General features: G+C 37.6%; 4 protein-coding genes and 1 non-coding gene across 14 annotated transcripts in view; 2 read left to right on the top strand and 3 right to left on the bottom strand.

Annotated features, from left to right (window-relative positions):
- Positions 1-7717, top strand: part of LOC119658669 — a 31419-nt gene extending 23702 nt beyond the window's left edge. For all 10 annotated transcript variants that reach the window (XM_038066230.1, XM_038066232.1, XM_038066231.1 and 7 more), the window contains exons 10-18: positions 805-905; positions 1026-1141; positions 1365-1500; positions 1928-2037; positions 2129-2352; positions 2588-2684; positions 3740-3882; positions 6370-6606; positions 7420-7717. In XM_038066230.1, the coding sequence (XP_037922158.1) occupies positions 805-905; positions 1026-1141; positions 1365-1500; positions 1928-2037; positions 2129-2352; positions 2588-2684; positions 3740-3882; positions 6370-6606; positions 7420-7566 (1311 nt within the window). In that variant the 3' untranslated portion in view covers positions 7567-7717. The remainder of the gene's footprint in view (positions 1-804; positions 906-1025; positions 1142-1364; positions 1501-1927; positions 2038-2128; positions 2353-2587; positions 2685-3739; positions 3883-6369; positions 6607-7419) is intronic.
- A 6614-nt stretch (positions 7718-14331) lies between these two features.
- On the top strand, positions 14332-14805 carry LOC119658674 (39S ribosomal protein L42, mitochondrial). Its single transcript, XM_038066236.1, has one exon. The coding sequence runs from the start codon at positions 14341-14343 to the stop codon at positions 14734-14736; it is 396 nt and encodes a 131-aa protein (XP_037922164.1). The 5' UTR covers positions 14332-14340; the 3' UTR covers positions 14737-14805.
- LOC119658670 (cyclin-dependent kinase 10) lies at positions 14801-16637 on the bottom strand. The gene is made up of 6 exons (XM_038066233.1): positions 16161-16637; positions 16028-16100; positions 15796-15970; positions 15544-15746; positions 15037-15483; positions 14801-14983 (listed from the first exon to the last, which is right to left on the bottom strand). Exons 1-6 carry the CDS (start codon positions 16302-16304, stop codon positions 14823-14825), a joined length of 1203 nt encoding a protein of 400 aa, XP_037922161.1. The 5' UTR covers positions 16305-16637; the 3' UTR covers positions 14801-14822.
- Positions 16638-16783: 146 nt separating this feature from the next.
- Positions 16784-22156, bottom strand: LOC119658672. Its single transcript, XM_038066234.1, has 4 exons — positions 21476-22156; positions 18960-19137; positions 17622-17798; positions 16784-17562 (listed from the first exon to the last, which is right to left on the bottom strand). Exons 1-4 carry the CDS (start codon positions 21618-21620, stop codon positions 17166-17168), a joined length of 897 nt encoding a protein of 298 aa, XP_037922162.1. The 5' UTR covers positions 21621-22156; the 3' UTR covers positions 16784-17165.
- Positions 19224-19295, bottom strand: Trnah-gug. The gene has a single exon. It is a non-coding gene; the product is annotated as a tRNA-His (tRNA).
- Positions 22157-22344: the final 188 nt, after the last annotated feature.

The raw sequence follows: 22344 nt of genomic DNA, 5'->3' as shown, positions 1-22344 counted from the left end.
AGTCCTGATATCGACAATTGAAAATAAAAACGTCCTGATGAATTTATTCCTTTATACCTTGCAAAGTTCAATAACTATACTCGGCATTCGATCTTTTTTTTCGTGTCCCGAAAAACTCCCATTTGCCATGGCGAAAGATAAATTGAAAGGTTGCATACTCTTCTTTCAATGTTTCTATAGGAATTCATTCAAATTCAACACGTGGGCTGCGTTTTCGCCTCACAAACGAATATGACAATTTCTATTCACACTTTCATGTCTTCAAAGAAATTATCCATCGTGCTCTATACATTAGATTGTATAAATTGAATTGAATAAACTTTATACTTGTAATCGTACGTTAACACATTCAGTGCCCACCACATAATCGGTTATTGTCGATAGAGGCCCACACCAAGAAATGAAAAAAACATGCAATAATTGATATCACATAAAGATTGAATCAAATATCCTCTTCCCTCTCTAAAATCTAACCAATTTACGATCCAAAGGATGTAGTATTTGTGCTGGGTGTCGGAAAACAGGTTAAATTTAGAATGGAATGCCAGGTAAAGTTGTAAAAATATTGTTCATTGTCGTCGAGCCCCGAAATCAACGTGCCCCAGCAGGTGTGGCTTGGGTTTCAAATAAATTAACCAATATTTATTATATAATATGTGCTCATCCAGCTCTAGTATTCGTTTCTGAAATTCTAAATTCTCTTCCCAAATTCACCATTTCATTCTTTTTATTATCCTGCAAACATTATAAAAAATTGAAAATGGACCAAAAAACTCTGATAACAACACAAACAAAACCCAATAGATTGAGGCATACCCAGAAGCTGTTCGTTATTGGGAGCGAATTTCTGATGGAAAACTCTTAGATCCAGGTGAAAAGTACCGAATGGAGACCCACACAGACAGGTATGCTCTTCACTTTCGTCGTTATACTAATGCACAATTTTTCTTTATTTAACGCCACTGCTGACATCACCTTTCTATCGCGATGCTACTGATTAATTCAATTTCTTTGATACGATGCAGGTATAAAACCTTAATGCGCCTCACTATAGACAGGATGAGTTCCCAAGACTACGGCGAGTATTTCTGCATTGCAAAGAATGAAATTGGAACGATGACTGCAATTTTCTATGTGAAACGTAAGAAGACTTCTTAGAATAAGATTTCGTTAAAAGAGGAGGTGGGATAAGAAGATTTTCCGTGATATATTCCAGAATCCTTATTTGACCTTAACCACACCTTCGACTTACATACTACATTACATTACATTTTCGAATAATCCCTTTTTAAATATTTCACCATTAATTAATCATAAATATTAGTGTTCTTGGCACTAACACAACTATGTTAAATTCTATCTAGAAAAGAGTCCTTCAGCTTACATCCCACCACCCGATGCCAACAACGTAATAGTTTTCGGATCTCGACCATCAGTGAAAACAAACTATGAGGAACTATGTCCGCCTCCGCCGCAGTGTCCTGAATGTTTGGATCCAAGGTAAATAAAAAGTAATTACTAAAGATAGAGTATGAAAGGGCTTTGTCTGTTCTGTTTTGCAAGTGTATTTTCTCTACTTCAATCCTCAAGAAGGATTGTCTATAACTTTGCATGTGTAGCACAAATGAAACCTTCCCAAAGCAATTCAATTACCTCATAAGATAATGATCTGAAAAAACACAATGAGATGCACACCGATGTGCAGATACCGGCTTGAACGTCTTGAACAAATGAGGATGCTTTCGAGATTTTCACTGACCTACTTTCCGGATGGACTAACTGACAGGACTTTAAAAATATATTCCCTTTTAATAGTGAGAAATTCACAATTTTCAATCTTATTTTAACACAAGCGCAATTGTCTCCACAGCACACATTTACATACACGTATTGATAAAATCATCTAATATTCTGTTGCTTATTTCAGAGAATTTAAGTGTAAGGATAACATCATCTCGTTGTATGATTTGGTAGGCTCTTTCGATATTAGACCCACAGGAAACTTCAGCTATCCAGGACTGCCTAACAAAACGCTAGGTAACTTCAATAGTTTTAGCCCTTTGCAATCTTCAAAATAACTATCGATCCTTAATATAATCGAACATTTACATTGGAATTTCGCCGCTAGACTGTCTTCTCTATGCTGTCGGAAAGCCAGTCTATCACAAATATGTGGACCAAACATATGGAGCATGGCTTAAAGATCCGGCATCGGGTTCAGGTCATGATAGCGACGACAAATTTTGGAGTACAAAAGAGAACGACCACCAACGATTGTATGAGTACGCTTCGAAAACAGGATATAGAGGCAACTCACCATCCAAAATATATGACATTCCTGGAGGATTTATGGTAAGTGAACGGGCTATACATGAACGGAGGGATATTCAATTGCCGCTGTTATCATATAACCGATTGTAAATTGTTATTCCTTTCATTGAAAGGAGGACGTGTGTATTCTAGAGCTGAATATATACTCTTAGATATTAAACCCTTTATATGCATATATATAATAGTTCAGTATTATTTCTTGTTAAAGCCTTTGTTTTCACAGTAAAATGACATAATATGTTCTTTTCTCCATCAGGGTAATGCACATGTCGTTTATAATGGATCTTTCTATTACAATCAACGGGGAAAACCATTTGCAGTACGTTACGACCTCAAATCCGGAGAGAAATATGGTAAGCAACAGATAACCATTACGTAATGATTTAAAACAGTGTAAATCAAAATAATGGTATTCAACCATATCGCTTGGCAAACAGATTCCTTTGGAAAAAGTGTTGTCTAATAGATGCATCCAATCCTTCAGGGTTTTTATAGATTTGATCGTTGGCGAATTCATCCCTTTCGAAGCGTTCTCATATTAGATCAGAATAAAAATATGATTTCTTGATTAAAACTTCTTCTCAACTTACATGGCTGAAGCTGAGAAAAAAAAGAATATTATAGAAACCCAAAACTCTATTTACTTGCCACCTTAAAAAATACCCACGACTCTGTTTATCAATCGATAAAATGTAGTTAACTGGAAACTTGAGTATTTTAATAACTATAAGTTTGCGGTGAGCATGATAAATTCGAACAAACGTCCCTCTAAGTGTGCTACATTCTTTCCCAAAAAATTTTGTTTCTAGGGATTTGGAAATGAAATCGTTTTGCAAAAAAAAAACACATGTACTTGCCAAAAGTTACATTGTGCATGTAAATGGCGCCAGCTGAGAAATTAATTGATTGTAATAAGATAATTAAAAGGAATCATTACTTGAGAAACGTCTACGACGAAAGGAAAGTTGCAACGAATCATTTCTAAAACGCAATCGTTAATGAGTTTTCAAAATCAATTCAGTCAATACTTTTCAATCCTCCACACCTGGGAAAAACATCGTAAATCAGCTTATATGCAAATGGAACACTTCGCCAGCACCAACTGTAATCTTACGAGCTTGCAATCCTGCTTACTAATTCCCAATACCCTTGTGTAAAATCTCCCCAATGTTCTGGTATTCCCGCCATTCAGCTTGTTACTTTCATCAGAACGACACCGACGACGGTGTCGGAGATTCCGGCCCCCAAATTCACAACCCCTAAAGGTGATTTGCGCACATAAATCTTCTACCTTGCAGGCGCCATACTGTGTTTGAAATCTGACAACGAAAGGGCAAAACTTCAACAAGAGTTCTGTACTTTTTCATGCTGTTTGCTTTTTTGTTTACAATTTTGTTTTTTTCAACAGTTCGGGAAATGCCTTACGCAGCAGCCAACGGCACCAACTATTTGTACACGACAGAATACAATTACATGGATTTCAATGTGGATGACAACGGATTGTGGGTCATATACAGCATGCCCGATTCAAATAATACGATAGTAGCCAAGGTATGTACGGTTATGTTGAACGTTTAAGGATTGATGATATACAATTACTGTCATGAGGAAATTTTTTAAGCATCTGAATGTGACAAGGGCAAAACCATATTACGATGGCAAATCGTTTTTTCCGTTTGCCAAGTGTTATTAGCATCTCTTTTGGTACTCAATTTTTCAAACGAAGAACGAATAAGCACCAATATTACATTGGGGTAGAAACAGAAATATTATAACTCCTGATGTAGACAAATGACTGCCTTTCTGTTCAGTTCAATCGTAAATCAGTCATGAAACCCTCTGTTCTCAAACAGGAAATACTGTAAGAAAAATATATATGTTTTTTGCCACTAATGAGCCTGTCCTCTGGTCAGATAAGAAGAATTGAAAGTTATTAGGTAATTTTTTATTTTGAAATTAATTTTAATTAATTACTTTTCCAATGAGAGTTAAGAACCAGCAGATTGCCCTGAAGAAATACCAACAAAAATTTATAATAATAAAAAACGCAGTCTATATTTCTTGTATATCATAGTTGGCCAAAGAATTTAGCACTATTACTGAACATTTTTCACTTTGTTTTCTTGGAATTTCTATACGAGCTCATGGTAAGCAGATAATTATTATATTACGTGCTCTAGTTATTCAACAATAAATTCACATAGGGGTTTCCGCTCAGATGACAGCAGATAAGTGTTTGGAATTGGTCCAGCCGCTATTTTTAGATTAGGAATTATTTTTAGGCAAGATAGCACTCACAACCGCGTGCAATAAATGAAAATCATATTAATTTTGGAGGAAAGCCGATGAATTACACAACTGTCGGATGAAGAAATTCAGAGGCAGGCACAACGCAAAAATCCCTTACCACATTCCTAAGGAACAGAATGCTCTGTCATTCTGGAATTATTCATCGATTAGTTGTCTTTCTATTATCTGTGTCTTCACAACGTTCTGCATGCGAATAATTCGAAACATCTATCTTTTATATGCACGAATTGATAGCTGAGGGACAAGCTTGATACGGAAAGTCCGGTAAAGGTATAAAAGAAGAATTTATACACATAATCGATACAGTAGCTCTGAAGCATGCATTAAAAAAGTTTCATCAGCTTATATCGATTGTGATTAGAGCTTTGACTCTATATCACATTCGTGATGTACGCCCAATAAAGCTGCAGAAAAATTCAAAGTGACCGCTCCACAAAAGAAGGATGTGTAGATGATGGAGCATTTCGCAATCAATTGCATTTTCTCCCCGGCGTTTCTTCATAAAGTACAATTTACTCTCCAACTGCATCAATTTACCGCTTTACAAGAGAATAAATTGTCTCTGAAGTTGAACGAGGAAGTAAGAACGTAGATGAAGAACTTTGAGCCAATAGCAAAAAGAAAATTTATATAAATGAATTAATACTCATTCACAAATATTCAAGGATTCGTTTGTACATAACTAAACTTAAATAGGAGAGGGTTCACGTGATAAACCAATGTGAATTTGTGACCATATAAGTTGCTCGTCTTTTCGCAATGTCATATTAAATACACACATTTTGTGTTTCGTGTCAATCATTTTATCATTTTCATCTAAAATCTTTAAAGAAATTAGTCGAAAGTCGTAAAAATAACGCTATCAAAATATAATACAGTAGAATTCCGATAATTCGTATTGTCAAGGGACTGACGATTTGATACGGGATATCAGGATTACCAATTATCGGGAGTGCAAAATAAAGAAAATTTGAAATTCAAATTGATGTCCACGTTTTTTTACAGTTGATATATAAGTTAAGAAAAGAACTAGGAGTTTTTCCTTATCCTGTACATATTTTTATTTTTTCCTTCGCATACAATTGTTTCGGTACTAGCACTGAGGAAGGAGACGCGTGGTCTCCCAAACAATTGTATGCAGGGGAAAAAATAAAAATATTTACAGTATAAGGAAAAACACCTAGTTCTTTTCTTAACGTAAAGAAAATTTACTCTGGCTACCGACGAATTTGTACGAATTACCCGGAAATACGATGTACGAATTATCGGAATTCCACTGTAGTTGCAAATTATAATTTTCTAATCTAAATAGTCTTAACCTTTATTGCTGACCATAAAACTGATTTATCCTCTGTTTTATGTCAACTATTTGAACTGGCGGTTCGAACAGAAAATTGCGAAATATTTACCATATTCAAATATCCCTTAAAACTTTCCAACTTATTTCTTAAAGCAGAAGTATCTATAATGCTTCCCAATTTTTAATGCTTGCCATTATAGTATTTATAAGAAAATAGGACCTGATTACGTGCTTGTGTTACTTGAAAAAAAAAGCGAGCAGTGTCTTCTATCTGTCATCATGAATTGAAAAGTTCCGTTGCAATTTCTACATCACATCTACTCAATGAAGTTTAAAAGATCCTCTTCCTACCATGAAACAAAAAGGCTTTCGATAAAATCTGGTATTTCCGAAATTTCTCCCCTAATCATTTTTATCTTGTTTTACAGTTGGATTCGAGTAGCCTGGAGATACAATACAGTTGGAACATTAGTATAAATCATCACAAAGTTGGCGAAATGTTTATAGTTTGTGGTGTTTTGTATGCAATAGATTCCGTTACGGAAAGGACAACAAATATCCGTTTGGCTTTAGATTTATATCGGCAAAAAATCATTAAAGTGTCGCTATCTTTTGCAAATCCCTTCCGCCGGACAACAACGGTGGGATATAACGCTCGCAATAAGGTAAGTCTTTTCCTATATTCGAAAATTTCTCGCCTTTCCTATCAAGGGCAATAAAGCCTGTAAATGAGCTATATGCAAATTTATTCCTTAATTTATTACCTGTCCTAAAAGGGTATAGTTGAAGTCAAACCGGAAATGGTAACTTTTAGAAGGTATTCTTACTTTCTCTTGGAAATGGAATAATTCAGATTTATCCCAAAAAATGTTGGGTGTAATATTGTTGTATAATAGATTTAATTACCTAGGGTGGGTAAGGTACACAAAATTTTAGATTTATTGAAGGAAAAACACAGACCATCATTAACAGGTTTTGTTGAAAAGTAATAAAAATTGGCTTAATTAGGCCACCCAAGAAATCCTTGACTAAGAACAGAAATTTAATTTTATATCATAATAATTACCGCGCTTTCTCCAAAGCATTTCCACATCAAGCTTCTACTCCCTTCCGTATCTGTTAGTCTTATATTTTCATTAGACTTTCTCCCAGTCTGATATATTACGTGCAATAAAATGGCAACAAAGAAATTAACAGAAAGCAAACAACCATAAAACCTTTGACTATAACGGAAACTTTTTCATTAGTCCTCTGATTTCATTAGAGATATAAAACACACCCACTAAATCATGCGGTTGGCCTTATTGAATTTTTTTCGGTTTCTTTTCCTTTTATGCTTATCAACTATTGAGCTTTCAGGTTCGACAGTTTTATGACTCTATTAAAAGTTTTCATTTCCTTATTTTCAGTGCATGGAAAGTGTTTTATCTAGTTCCCTGTAAGCATGTTGAAAATGTTTGTTTTTTTTTTAATTTTAGGAACTTTATACATGGGACAAGGGTAATCAGCTCACATACCCGATCAGATACCATGCTCTTCAAGGGGAACCAACGTCTAGTGAGAAAAATGATGAACCATTCGTACAACCAACGCATACAGGATATTATTTCCCTGGGGATGACTAGCTTTAAGCCTGTAATAGAGCCATGAGTGGATTTGTTCCTTTTTTGTTTTCCATTTGATTTTGTATTTACATCAAATAGAGGATACACAAATCGTTCGTTGTTTTGTTGGACATCGAGAGAAATAAAGGAAAATGTTAGTTAGATGATGTGATATTGTTTTTTTGGACTTTGTCGGATTACAACATGAAGATTATTTGAATTAAATATTTATAATAGGCATAATAGACGGAAGGAATAATGTCATAAATGTGCATATTGATTCTAAAAGACTGTTGATACGTCATCTCAATTTTGACAACCCACAGCTTTGCACTTTATATAACATTTGGTAAAATCAAAGTTCTACTGTCCAATCGGCACGATAAATAGCAAATGTTTTCCCCGTCCAGTATCATTCTAAAAAGAATTGCAGCTTTTTGCAGCGCGAACCGTCCATAAATTAGGAAAAACCAGGAAAGCGCTTGATTTCAGAATGATGAACATGCCTAATTGGATCGCTGAACGTTCGAAAACGGCATGACAAAACTATCTGTTTCACAGCAAAAATATATAGCTAAAGAGGGTAAACTATATGGAAAAGAGATAAAAGGTTTATAAAGAAAAAGTTTGCTTACATTGAAAGACCTTTGAATAACGATATTTTTTCGTAATAAACAATAATATAAAATGAACCACAATGTGGTTCATTGTGCAATAAACAAAAAGGGAATGGCATGTGGATACTCCCCCCAAAAAAATATTAGGGGACACACACATAAATTCGCCGTTCACTATTTACAAAAAGTTGAAGTGAAAGTTGTTATCTAGTCCAAAATCCCCCACTGTCGACGATGCTATGGACCCCATGAAATTTTAAACAATACAATAATTGAAAACTGGAAACCCAATGATTCATTCCAAGAAAAAATATTTATTGACTTACCGGACCGATGATTGGAGTTCACCTGAAACAAAGAAAATACATACATTATTTATACATAAATATTAATAATAATTGATTAATTGATTTCGTCGTTATATAAGCTACGGAGTCGTCCATCTTCTTGTAGGGGGCCAAAAATTTTTCGCATGATTCTTCTCTCGAACGCGACTAAGAGTTCGTAATTTTTCTTGCTAAGAACCCAACTTCTTAGAGGAATAAATGAGGACTGGCAACATCATTGTCTTGTACAGTAAGAACTTTGACCCTAAAGTGAGACGTTTCGAGGGAAACAGTTTTATTAAGCTGAAATAAGCTCTGTTGGCTGCGAACACCTGTGCGCGGATTTCATCGTCGTAACTGAATGAAGGTAGATTGTACATCTCGGGTAGTTCCTCCCATGACTTTGATGTCGTGAGCATAGGCCAGTAATTGGATGGACTTAAGGATGATGCCACCCGCATTTAACTCAGCATCACAGATCACTTTTTCCAGGTCTTAGATTGTTGTTGATGACGCATGGTCTCGAAAGTGATCCTGCTGCTTTTATCTGGCCAATGTAAGCAAACTTTATCTAGTGATATTACGAGGTTAATTGAGGACGCAACGGAAAATGGTAGAAGTTTCAAATAATAGGCATTCCGATTCTGAGTTGGTTTTCAGCCCCGAATAGATCGAGGAATAATAAACGGAAGAGTCATTGGCAGGGATAAAATTTTTCGTTTTTCTAAAAAGTTTTAGTCAAAATGGCAGTTCCTATGCCATAATTCAAACATATTATAATAATAATAATCGTTGGCGCAGGAATCCATATTGGATTAAGGCCGGGAAGTGTGTTAGAGCACTTCATTCAAGACCGTAACGGTACGCTACAGAATTACAGAACTCTGTAGGAGGCAATCTGGTCAGCATTGTGCTCGCCCGAGATTATTACCCTGATTTGACTCATTGAAACTCATTCACAGCTGAGTCGGCTGGTATCCGATGTCAAATCACGATACAAATCCCACTGCTTTCCGTACGACAGCCTTGTGCTCTAACCACTCAGCCATCCGGACACTCGAGCATACTATAACAGCGTAAATTTAGGGAAAGTTGGTTATATCAAGAAGGCAACGACCCAAAATACACGCTGCAATTCATGAACAATTGGTTATCAGCCAATCAAGTGAATCAAATTGAACTACCTCCTCAAAGCCTGAATCTGGATCGCATTGACCTCCTCTAGAAAGAAAACCGGCAAATCTGTTAAACCTCAATTAGTGAGGGTGCTTCAAGAAGGATGGCGGATGGATGTCTTACTCAAATCAGGAAAATTCTTAGTGTTTGCATAGATGTGAAGCAGTAATTTGAGTAAAAGTCTATTGTCAAATGGTCGTTGTAAACTAACGAAAATTATCTTACCTTGAATAATGAACCCTGCGTTCTCCATTGCTGGCGAAATTTTCGTTCTGCAACTCCAGTCACTACCCACATTACCTAAAAAAAATATAGAAAGAAAATTATTTTTAATTCGACCACAATGAAACCGTTTTTTTTTATCTCAAATTTGGAAACGGTCAGTTCTGAAACCTCTCTCAAAATCATGATTTCGAAGAACGACAATAGCTCTGTCAGCAATATTTGGGATAAATGCATACTGCCTATAGTTGTACATATAGTGAATTGGATGTTGTTCGTGAGGGAAAGGAGAGAAACGTTTGTCTTACGATGTTCTACGTAATGAATCAATGATTGGGATAGGGACATTTGCTTTAGTGAGTGAATTGAATAGTATATCGGAAATTATTGTTAAAATTATTCAAAAGTAACATGTTTTGTCAGTTGAAAGCTAAGGAAAATCATCGCTAAGCCGAAATAAGCCGACTTGAAATTAGTTTGAGTAAAGCACTTGCATATGCGTCAGATCAAGTTCGCGAAATGATCGGAAAGTAGAAACAAAAGGATTTTTTATCGTTTTTATAGTTATGTGTGCTACAGCTGACCATCCTTAGAAAAATTTGTTTATCCAAAATATATTTCGTAGACTTATAATACTATGGCGTATTATCGAGTTGTCGGCAATTCAGAGAGCTGGCTTTTTCAGGTCCCGTATTGGTCCCAAAAAAGTATAAAAGCTCATATCTTGGAAGCAGGCAGGTTCCAAATATCAAACGCTCGCCTCAAACTGGACAATGAATTCTTCAGTTGTCATGTCGAGCTCACTACTATATTCTTTAACGTGTGGAGATCACAAGTCGTAGTTTTTAGGGCACACATGCACCCAAGGAAACCGGCTGCGCATGACCTTATAAATATAGAAATCTTACTGATGACTATTGGTCGAGCATTATTTACATCACCATTGTACTTTAAACGCACGTTCTATTGAATAATATACTTGAAATAAATACTTTTTAGCTAGAAGAAAAAAACTATTAATTTTGTAATGCAAACAAGTATTTGCAATGCACCATCTGACACTGAACCTGAGAAAAAACTAATACAAAAATTCAGTGTGGAAGAAGCAGCCAAATGATTTGGGAATGCATGATAGCTGGAATTTTATGAAATAGTAATTAGCAAAGTATACATGAAGTTCGTCAAGGATACAAAATTTCCAGAAGCAAAGCTATCATGTACCAAAATGAATGAAGTAAAGTTTCAGCTAAATAATGTGCAACCACATAAACAATGAGATGGTTCATAGACAATTAGGTAAATTCTTTGATATGATCTTTTAATGGTAAGTTATTTGGCGTAGAGAAGAATGACGGCAATTGACGCTTGAAACAAAAAAACACAATATGCATATTCGGTATCTTCAACACCCCACGGAAGAAACCCATACGATGTGCTACAAATACATTCAGGCATTAATTACGGTTCACAATGATATATCGCTTGAGAAGAGCGACGAGATGGCAAATTTTATAGCACATATTTGTAGACGTCTGAAAGACATCTCTGATATTCTCACCAGTTTCGAGGACTGGCAACTTGGATTGCCTCTCATTATTCGAAACAAGTATACTTGTCATGGGCCTGAAGCTGTGATGTTGGTTATCGAAAATTGTTGAAGTATCAAAACGCATTATTGATTATGGCTGAATCACTCATCTCATCCCCCTTAGATAATCGAATATGAGATCCCCACAGTGAAGACAATAACAGGTTCATCTCCGTTTCATGGCCTCCTGTAACGTTACCCAGAGATAACACATCCTGGATGTGGGAACGACCATCTCTCACTCAAAGCAACGTCACATTATCATAATGCCTGGATCGGTCATCGTCTAGAAATTACGACGGTTTACCTCGAGCACACTTTGTTCCTAGGAAGGCAGGCGAATGGAGACTGCAAAGATCACCGCGCACTCAATGCTTATCCATAACCCGACCGATAACCCGGTATATCAACGACTTTTCACAATTGCTGTGCAGAAAATTGTGCTCCCCGTAGAGAAATAATCACACCCTTCTATCTCTTCAAATTCAACTTGATGACCTTTTTTGGTAAAGCTCTGCAAACTTTTCAAAGATTCATCGATGAAGTACTGCATGAATTGGAATTTTGCTTCACCTACATTGTCGTCATCCTTATCCCCTCATTACCTAAAGGAGACCACCATGAACATCTTGAGATGCTCTTACAAAGACTGAGACAGTACGGAGCCATCAACAATCCTTCCAATGGCACATTTAAACAGGCCGAGGTGAATTTTTCGGGTCACATAATTTCCATTGTTGAAGCCCATCCATTTCCAGAGAAAATTGAAGTTATTCGGACCCTGTTACGAACTGAAAAAGTTTCGCTAGTCGTTGGGTATGATTGATTTCTTTCGATAACTCTTACTGAATACTGCAGCAACACAAGCTCCGCTCAACAACTTCCTGCAGGGCAACTTGAACGAAAAATTCCAAAATAGGTGGTAACTAGTAGCCATTCAAGGCTCTCAAGGAGAGCTGACTCAAGTGTCGCTACTGGTGGCGCCAGTTTCCGGCTTAGGAGTTTGATTACAGTAATTTCAACGCTTGGAGATACTTCCATGCCTTACCATGATAAACCGCAGCAATACTACTACTGCAGCAAGAAATCTCAGCTGATACACGAGTGTAACTTCGGAATGCCATAGATAGTCACAACAATGGATTAAGATTAAAGATGGTTTGAGTCGTACATTTTCAAAAATTATTTATTCTGTGCAAGTCGTCTGCGAACAATAGCCAACAGTATAGTGGAACCATTCCTTAGACTTCTGGGTAGTCGCGGCGTTTGGCTTGTGATCTTTCGTGTCAATTCAACCAATTAGCATTGCTCTATAAACAGGCCACTTTACAGAGATCTTTATCGTATATGGGACCTATTGGGGGTTTCGATAAGACTTAGCAATAACTATTCGAGCATTTGTACGTTACGACGGACCCATGCAGCCCTGCCAGCAACCGTATCGTTGACTGCACAAGGAGATTAGTCGATCGCAGAAACCTTTGTCACATGAACAACAGGGACGTGACAGACTCTATCTAATACTAAAGTCGATCCATGGATGATACTTCTACGAGAAATAGCAGTGCCAATAGCGACGCATCAACTGATGTGGAGAACGAATATCCAGACAAGCCTCACCTTCGATATAATGTTTGGCTGAATAAAATTGAACAGTTTTCTTTTACAAGTTAACCTTTTTTGTCAATAATCAAATGAATCATCGAATATGGATTCGTGCTTCAATTTAGTTGATATATAATATTTCACCAGGATATTTGAGCCAAATATGTAGACAAAATGTTTCTATAATGCGAATACAGTTAATCATAAGTAATTTACTTCACCTGATTACACATTAACGCTGTTTTTCTTAATGGCTGTGTGACCTAACTGGCATGATACCTAAATAAAAGGGACTTGGGCGACATTTTAATGCCACCTCTACACGTTTGACACTTGCCCCAAACTCCAAACGTTTGGCTTAATGTTGTCGGCCAAACATAGTCATCCATGCGTTTGCAAATACATCAGTGTTTTCTGAGCAGGCAAACAAATTCCCTTTGATTAGTCCAAAAACTGAAACTCAATCGGATCGGTTGCAAGCGCAAACCTACACAAACCAAGCCAAATACTATTCCCACGTTTGAATTTGCGATGCCTTCTTGAGGTTTGGCAAACCTGTGAGTCCGGTATAAAATCGAAATATACATACTGTACAACTAGCGTAAGCTCATTGTAATCACAAAGCAAATAAGAGGATTATAAAGCAATTTTCCGGTACAGGGTTCTTACATGAGCTCTTGAATGCAACCTCCTGAGGCCAAAGTTTAGCAAAAAAAAAAAAAAAGATAGAAGAATGGCTTCAACTTACATTTTCCATTTGAGTCATAACCAGGTGTCTATGCTGTCAAGACCTTGTAAAATATATGCAATTTGCAAATATAAGCGCATTGAGGTAAAGAGAAGTTATGTGTTTGCAAATTATTTCGAAGCGTTAGTTTCAATACAAATCTGAGCTTGACGCGGAAAGTAAAATGGCGGGCCATGATATTCGCATTTGGCTTAACGCGGATTATCTGTTTACTAGCCTGATCAGTACACTTTCAATGAGCTAAACCAAAGACTTAGCTCAGACTGATATAGAAAATGTCCCAAACAGTTAAAGATAACAATTTCCCTATTTAGTCGACTTCCCGCGTTTTCTACTAGTAATTAATTACCACATTTACCTCTCCGCCGGAACCATAGCCGTTTCTGCGACAGGAAACCACCTCTTCTTCTTACATCAATGATTCGTTTCAGTCCATGCTTCAAGTGATTAGAATTGTACCAAAAGCAAGACTGTTCGGCGCACACTGGATTACAAAATTGACATAAACTACAAATGTCAGTTGCGACAATGGCTTTAAGGTTATCGTTAGTTCGTGCAATTATTCCTCCGGGTTTTCGGCCGTTTTCCAGTAAATATCCGGAGGGGATCCAGCATTTAGTAGACAAAATAGTTGTTACCAATGACGGTAAAATGATTGTCAGTTGGCACCCGGACACACCGTTTCCATATGAAATGTCCAAGCCAATACCAAACATCGAGAAATTGGACAGTACATCGCTCCTGAAGGAGGACAAATTGGACAATGCAATGAAGGCGTTCAAGAACAAGCATCCAGAGGCGGCACGCCAGGAACTCATGAGCCTTACATACACCACGAAGCACAGATGGTTCCCCCGATCTCGCGACAAAAGAGCCAAGAAAACGCCAATGGAGCGGCCCTATTTGTAGACTGCAACTGGCCCATTTGTTTCTTGTCAATATTTGATGTAGGCTTAGTAATAAAGATGTAAAATATTATGATGCTATGTTTTATTTCAATCGACTCGTCGCTTCTTAATTAAGCTGCCAAGCAAATCCGATATCGCGGGCAAATGGTCAGACGTTGTCGGGGCGGGTTGCACCAACGATGAAGGTTCCTTCCCACCTTTTAGGTTTCGATGCTGCGGAAAGGTGGGCATGAGTTTTGGATCGCACGCTGCAAAATAAAGTATCGTTAAAGGAGTCCTAGATACATGGCAAATCACGTACGCAACGGTGCTTCCTTGAAATATGAACTTTGCAGACATTCCTCCGCAGTGGCTCGCTTCTTCGGGTCGTACATGAACAGGAAATTTAACAGACGCAATCCCGCTGCTGAGAGCCAAGGAAATCGTGTCTTCAAGTTGTTGTATGGTTGGTGCTTGAGAGTAAAATTTTTCAACGCAGGCAAAGTTGAATACTCGGGCCAGATTGCGTCGGACGGAGTTCCCAACAGCTTAATGATCAGTTCAAGTTGAGCGATTTCCGTTGTTCCCGGCAATAACGGTTTATGGCCAAGTAACTCGCCCAAGATGCAACCGACAGCCCACATGTCGATGGCCGTCGTCTGAACCGGAGAGCCAAGCAGGAGCTCGGGCGCTCGGTACCACAGGGTCACTACTTGCGGGGTCATAGGTTTAGGTGGGATTCCGAAGTATCGTGCCAGGCCGAAGTCAGCTGGAACAACACAATAATCATGAAATTTAGTTTAGAAGAGTAGACTCTCGTAGCGGGTACCTATTTTGACGCATCCTTTGTCGGTCATGAGCAAGTTCGACACCTTCAGATCTCGATGAACGATATACCTGGAATGCAGGTACTGCAGTCCCTTCAATACTTGCATTACGATACATTTCACTTCAGACTCCGAGAAGGGAGAAGTCATGTTGTCCAGCAGTGAGGCTAGATCTTGTTCGCAATATTCCATAGTGAGAAAAATACTGAGGGATGTGATTAGAGGCAACTTTCAGCCAAATTACAATAAGTTACCTTTCCAAACTCTTCCCAACGACCACTTCCCTGAGGCGGACAATATTCTCATGATTGCACGCCATTAATATTTGAATCTCGCGCAACCCGCTTATGGGAAGCCCGTCCTTCTCCTGATCCATTCGGACCTTCTTCAAGGCAACAATTTCATTGGATTTAGTGTCGCGGGCTCTATCTGTAAAACGCAAAGTTGAAATCAAGCAAGCAGGCGCTATACAAATGCGAGTCATACAAACTATTCCGTAGGTGCCTTCGCCAATTCGATTTAGTTTTTCAAATTCAGTCACTAGACGACATCGGCCGAGCTGCAAGAATGTGAATTTTCAGATAAATTGTTTAGTTTCTGAAATGATTCGAGAAATTACATTGTCGCGTTCATTGATTTCCATCGGCTTCCCCGTTCGAAATGAAATCAAAACTCCCTTTCGAGTAACCGGCGCTTGCGGGTCTAATGGAAGCTTTATCTTGTTTTCGTCATTATCTGAATTTGCTGGACCGTTTTTTCCCATTTTTAACAGCACTTTAATACTAAAACCGACCTACACTCACTAGTTACAGACAGGAATCGGTTTACAAACACTTTTTAGGTTAAGTTTACTGGAAGGCTTGGTTGAACAGCTGATTGAATTGGAAGTGGACGCGGCTGGAAATGATTGATAAAAAATGGTTCAATTCACGGGTATCAAATGGCACTCTCCTGCCATCTGTGTTAATATGAAAAGTTCTACTGAAAATGATTGGAGTGTTTACTGCTACTACGGCTACCGAGACGACTCATGGAAGATTACATGCAATCGCCACAGCAATTGCCGCAGCAGCAAACTGTGAAGCAACACTACCCTCCGAACAAATGCAAGGTGGTTTTTCATTATTACTGTAATTCGAAAATCTGAGCTGCAGTATATTAGCGATGCCGTTAAATTTATTAGAATTGAGTTGCAAAAAACAATTAGCGCTGAATCTCTAACGAAAAGGAACGCGGCTGATATCAAATCTGCAAACTGAACATTTTATTCAAAATCGAAATTATTTTTGCCCGGAAGAGCCGTCACACATTGACCGGTCTAATGTCATAATGTCGAATTCTTGTAATATACATTTTTTCATTATTTATATTTTCTTATAAATATAGCTTCATCTCTTCATAAATAAATAAATACTTAAAAATAACATTAACTTACTGGCATTTCCCTATTTCTATTTACAAAATATCTTCCATACAACATTGTAGAACCAAGTCGTGGTCTTTTCATTTGTTTACCCTCACTAAAAGGGAGAGTGCAAACATTTTCGGAACACAATATGCACTTGACCTAAACTACTTAGCAGCCCATCGATAATTGGTGATATACTGTGGGCCAGGCAGTGTTTTATTGACTCGATCTCCAAAGAATCCGTTCCGCTACAGTATCAATCTGCCTCTGTGACTCCACTGCAGGTTCACTTGGATCCGGATCTGGTGATATTATTTCCGTTGATGCCGTTGTATTTTTCTCACTTTCATCAATTTCATTCGTCTCGTCTATATTGATATTTTCTTCGATAAATTTACAATCGCTATGTACCTGGCCACATTCTGCAAAACTACGAGGCATTGGCTCCTCGTCCTCATTCCGGACGTACTTGGTGAAAATACCACGTCCAATAACACGGAATGCCATTTGGGTTAGAGGATTGTCATTGGATCGAAACTCCATTTCGCACAAGAAGCGTTTTCGACACGAATCCGATCCGACTCCGAGAAAAGCGAAGATTATGTCGCTGACTCTGAAATGCATTTTCACTCAGTGATGACGAGCGAAGATTTGTCATTATAGTGTACTTACTGCTCTTCCGTTGACATTTTTCGCCCTTTCGAGGATATTCGACGACGGTGAGGTGGCGAGTCTGATTCAATCACATCTGGGGATGATTCTGAGAAATGAGAATATCCGCCATAGGGATCGTGATCGAGAAAATCGTGTGGTGCCGAGTAGGAAATGTGATCGTGGAATCCGTGATAACTGAAGTTGTAGAGAGGAGAAGTTTCTTAATATGTATAGAAAAGCTAGCTGCAAGAATATGCAATTTTTTCAGTTTAAGCGTTCCACCAACCAACTTAGAAGTTTCGAAATGCTAAGCATGGCCCATACAATTTCAAATCAGACGAATCCCTGTATCGCGGTATCGAGGATCGTAAATGATAAATTCTGAGTTTTTTGAGTCAATGCTCTAAACCCTTGCGAGTAGATAATAATGTAAGCAAGCGAAAGCTGCCATCAAATTATGATATCAGTAAGCATTAGCTCAGCACCGAATTCACGCTTAGTTCCGGGAGGGCTATGTTTGTGTATGAAGTGGAGGAAGGACATTGATTTTTCAGCGTTCCACTGTATTCAACCCTCCCTCCTAACTGAATATCTCAGATTCGTTTACGTATCGTAGGATTTCCATCAGAAGATGTGATACTACCTGCTGCAATAGGAATACATAATCATGAAAAATCTGCCCTCCGATGCGTCTATAAACAAGGTACTCACAGTGGTCCGTGGAGTCCGCTTCCTTGCAGACTTGCCAAACTAGAAGGAAGGTGGTACTCTCCAGAAGTTTAACCTGGACATTCTGCTAATCACTGGTGTAAGCATTCTGTAGAGTCTCGGTATCATCGTCGAGAAGCGGTAGCACAATCCAGAATACAATCATAAGTCGTTGGCGAAAACAAAACTCGCCATTTGCGATAAACAAAGAATACTTTGGGTAAATTCTCAGTCCCGAGCTTACGGGGGAATCATTACCTCAGTGGAGCATCGACTTCCTACCCCGGGTGAGGTTTATCCCTATCCCTATTTATGCCCAGATGTTGCAAGTCCATTCAAATTGAAATAACTCTTCCCTCCCCTTTTATTTTCATTAACTATTTTACAATTCTTAATTGTCATGTCTTTTATTTCGCCGAATTTCTTGATATATAGGTTATTGTTCGCCATTCTATCAGAGGATTAAGAAATGTGTGCAATTACTTTAAAAGAATCGAAGTTAATTTAATATACGCAATATATCAACTTAACAACGTAGAAAATGAGCGTACATGGGATCTCATCATTCCATATGCTTGCAGGGTTCTGGACGACTTAAAGCCTTTTTAGATAAATTTTCCATAAAACTACAAAACAAACTGTTCTTACCCATGATCAATCGGTATGATGGGGCTTTCGTGAATGACTTCTGGGCACGATTTGAAATGATGCGCGAAATATCGGAAACCCCACACAACTGCTGTTCCAACGAAGAACGAAATTATGATAGCTTTGACCTTGAGCCAGTATAAGATAGCCAGGGCGTGTATTCCAACTCCATATCCCACTGAAAAAAAGAAATAAACGATTAGAACGTTTGTAATCATTAAAATAAGCAAAAAAAAATCCCTCCCCGTGACAGTGCTAGAGCACTGCCGTGACCAGGATTCGAACCTGGGTTACTACGGCCACAACGTAGGGTCCTAACCACTAGACGATCACGGCTAACGGAGGAACATGTACTTTGTTTACAATTGATAGAGATTTCAAAACGCTAATCTGATAAAAATTGACAAAGTCACACATAACATGCAACATCGTGATAACATAAAGTTTAGCACATTCAAGCCTGCCTGTGCGGTCAATGGAAACAGCTCTGACATTTTTAGTATTGTCGAAAATAATGACAGACAATCTTCTGGACACCAATCACTGCTCGAATTGGTTGAAAGCTTACCCCGAATTGTTATGAGATTTTCATTAGTTATAGTTCTATAACATGAATTTCGTGGGCAAACAGGACGGACTTGTACACAATGAACGCAGCTCATTATGTTGTTTATGTGCAGATGGTAGAACAAACGAGTGAATAACGATAGTAACACAGCACTATCCCGCTGAATTTCGAACTGGCTATTGCAATATTATTCTCCATGGCTATTCGTGAATATTCCTATGCCTGTTTCAAGTTTTTCTCTTCACAGCAATTATGGAGCTAAGAATTTTGAGCAAGAACAGTTTATAGAGGGTGAAATAGCACTCGGATAAGTTTACAAGGTATATAGATACTGCCAATGGCCACAATTGCCGTTTTCCATGGCATATTGTCGAATGCAAGCCCATGCAATGTGGGGAAAACAGAAAAATTACCAGCAATTTGAATTCTAAACACAAAAAAATATTCGTAATTTTAAGACGGATTAACCCTACTCCAACTGAAGGTCGCTTGTAAGCACTGTGGCATGAAATTACACCTAAGTGTATCGTTTTAATTTTCATGTCAATCAATTCTTTGAGTGCAGTGAAATTTCCATAAAAATAAGTTGTTTCAGATGTAATGAAGCATTTTACAAAAATGCATATGGAAGGAAATTGAAACATTAAATACGATTTGAGTGCCATTTGCGGTGAATCCAAGCGCCATCCAGTCACTTTGATGGGAGGAACTGAAGTGATATTCTCATAGATTACTTCTAAACACAGCTTAGTTCGTAAGACTAAATATTTACGCATGTGTAATCAAATGTAGATTCCTTTGGACTAGAAAAAATATCGATATATGTCGAATTAAAAATTACTACTAGCGACGAAACGGTGTTGAGTTTTAATTGGTAAAAAAAACCAACTCAAAAAGTGATGGAGCACCTTGTCATTTTATCCTTTTTTAGATTAAGTTATGGCCTCTACTAGTAAGCACTTTACGAAAGAGCATATGTCGCCTATTTGTATGTTTCCTTTGCCGATCAAAACAGTAATTGGGCCCCTCATATTGAGTGTCATAATTGCGAGAAAATGTGTCTCGACTTCTTTCTCTAGCCTTTGTCCTGTTTAGATGCGGGGTCGGCCTGAGAAAATGCCTCGTGACTGAACAGACGGAATTAACAAAAGCGCACATTTTGATATTCCAATGATATGGATCAAATCCAAGGACCATAACAATGACTTTTACTTTTGTTTGACGAATACGAATGGCGTGAGCAAGAAGTGGTACAACTTATTTTACGCTTTGAGGCAATTTTAGTTCTAGGATTCGGTATTGTTGCCCCTTCAATAGGCGAAGAGGATGCAGATGGTCATCCAAGAAATTTTAATGACAAGATTATTATAAAAATTGTCCTCAACTTTCTGAAATATTAGAAGCGTTACTTTATCATTTGCGAAGGGTTTCTCGAAGTATCCTTGATTTTAGTGTTTGTGGGAGAACCCATTAAAAATACTGAATAAAGAAGCAGTGGCCCAAACGTAAAGCTCTCGAAGTAACGACGAAAAATATTATGGATGAGCCTATAGTTAGTCGACGCAGAATCATTCTTTTAAACTGAATTTGAAATAGGTCAATGTTGGCAAGTGTCGCCACAAAGGTAATATCAAATGAATTGAAATAGCTTTATCTATGAATGCGGAAAATCATTCAAATATGGAATAATTGTCGATGAAGTTCCAACTTTCGAGAATTCCATGTTTCCTGGTTATCACTCCCAAATGGATAAAACACGCTCAGCCCGAGTAACCGCCAGCATACAAAAAATATTCACAAAATATATCTTTTGTGGAGAAAATATCCTCATCCTTCAGAAGACAGAAATGCAAATCAATTCACATTTAAGTGAAATGCAACGAAAAATACAAAGAAAAAAATTAAAATTATTATTAAAATTATAAAAAACACAAAGAAAAATACTCACAGAAATGGAATGGAAATTTAGATTTCTTTTTCCTAGCTATATCCGTTTCACCATCATCATCACGACTTCCATTTAAGTCACCAGCCACCGCAATAGCCACAATAATCATTAAAACAAATAACACTTTCATTTTCAATGCAAACATATTCTCTTGTTAAATTCTCCCGGAAAACTGCTCGATTCGATGTAATATATTCCAAATATAAATTTAGCAGGCACTTCACAATGAAGATCTACCACTCGTTTCAACTAGACGATATCAAAAATGCACTGGATAACGGTTTTAGTGGTAGCAATCTTTTATATACGATGTGTGGAAGTATCATCGTAAAGGTGATAATTTTACTAATTTGTCCAGTCAGTATGTTCAGCTAGGGTCGGAAAAGTTGATTACAATCAAGTTCGTGAATCGAGAGTTGTAAATTTTCGTTAAATTATAATATGGTTGTTTTCCGATTAGAGGGTGAAATGCGTTGATATACCCATCTGGTATTGGTATGTGCAACGCGTTAATTTTTAATCGAAAGTAATGCAGTTTGGTGACCAGAAACTTTGTTTTCGTTTGGTTTTCATATGTATTTTCTTCTTTTCATGATGGGTCGGGTTGTTCCCCAATTATCATGTACCTTTTTATTTTCCTCATCTGATTCGTGAAAACAATTGGCATTTAAGTAAGACACACTCTTTTTAGTAACACTCTGTGAAGGAAAGTATATAATTAAAACCCGGTGAAAAAAGAAAATGCTCAATACTAAATATACGAGAATCTACTACTAAATCCTACTAAGAAAAGTAAGTGTAACAGAAAGACGGACAAACAATGAACCGACCTTTTATTAATAGAACAACTATTAACCAGTAGAGTAACA

This window comes from Hermetia illucens, chromosome 6 (genome assembly GCF_905115235.1).
Source record: "Hermetia illucens chromosome 6, iHerIll2.2.curated.20191125, whole genome shotgun sequence".
Classification (NCBI taxonomy): domain Eukaryota; kingdom Metazoa; phylum Arthropoda; class Insecta; order Diptera; family Stratiomyidae; genus Hermetia; species Hermetia illucens.
This window is presented reverse-complemented; position numbering and strand designations above follow the sequence as displayed.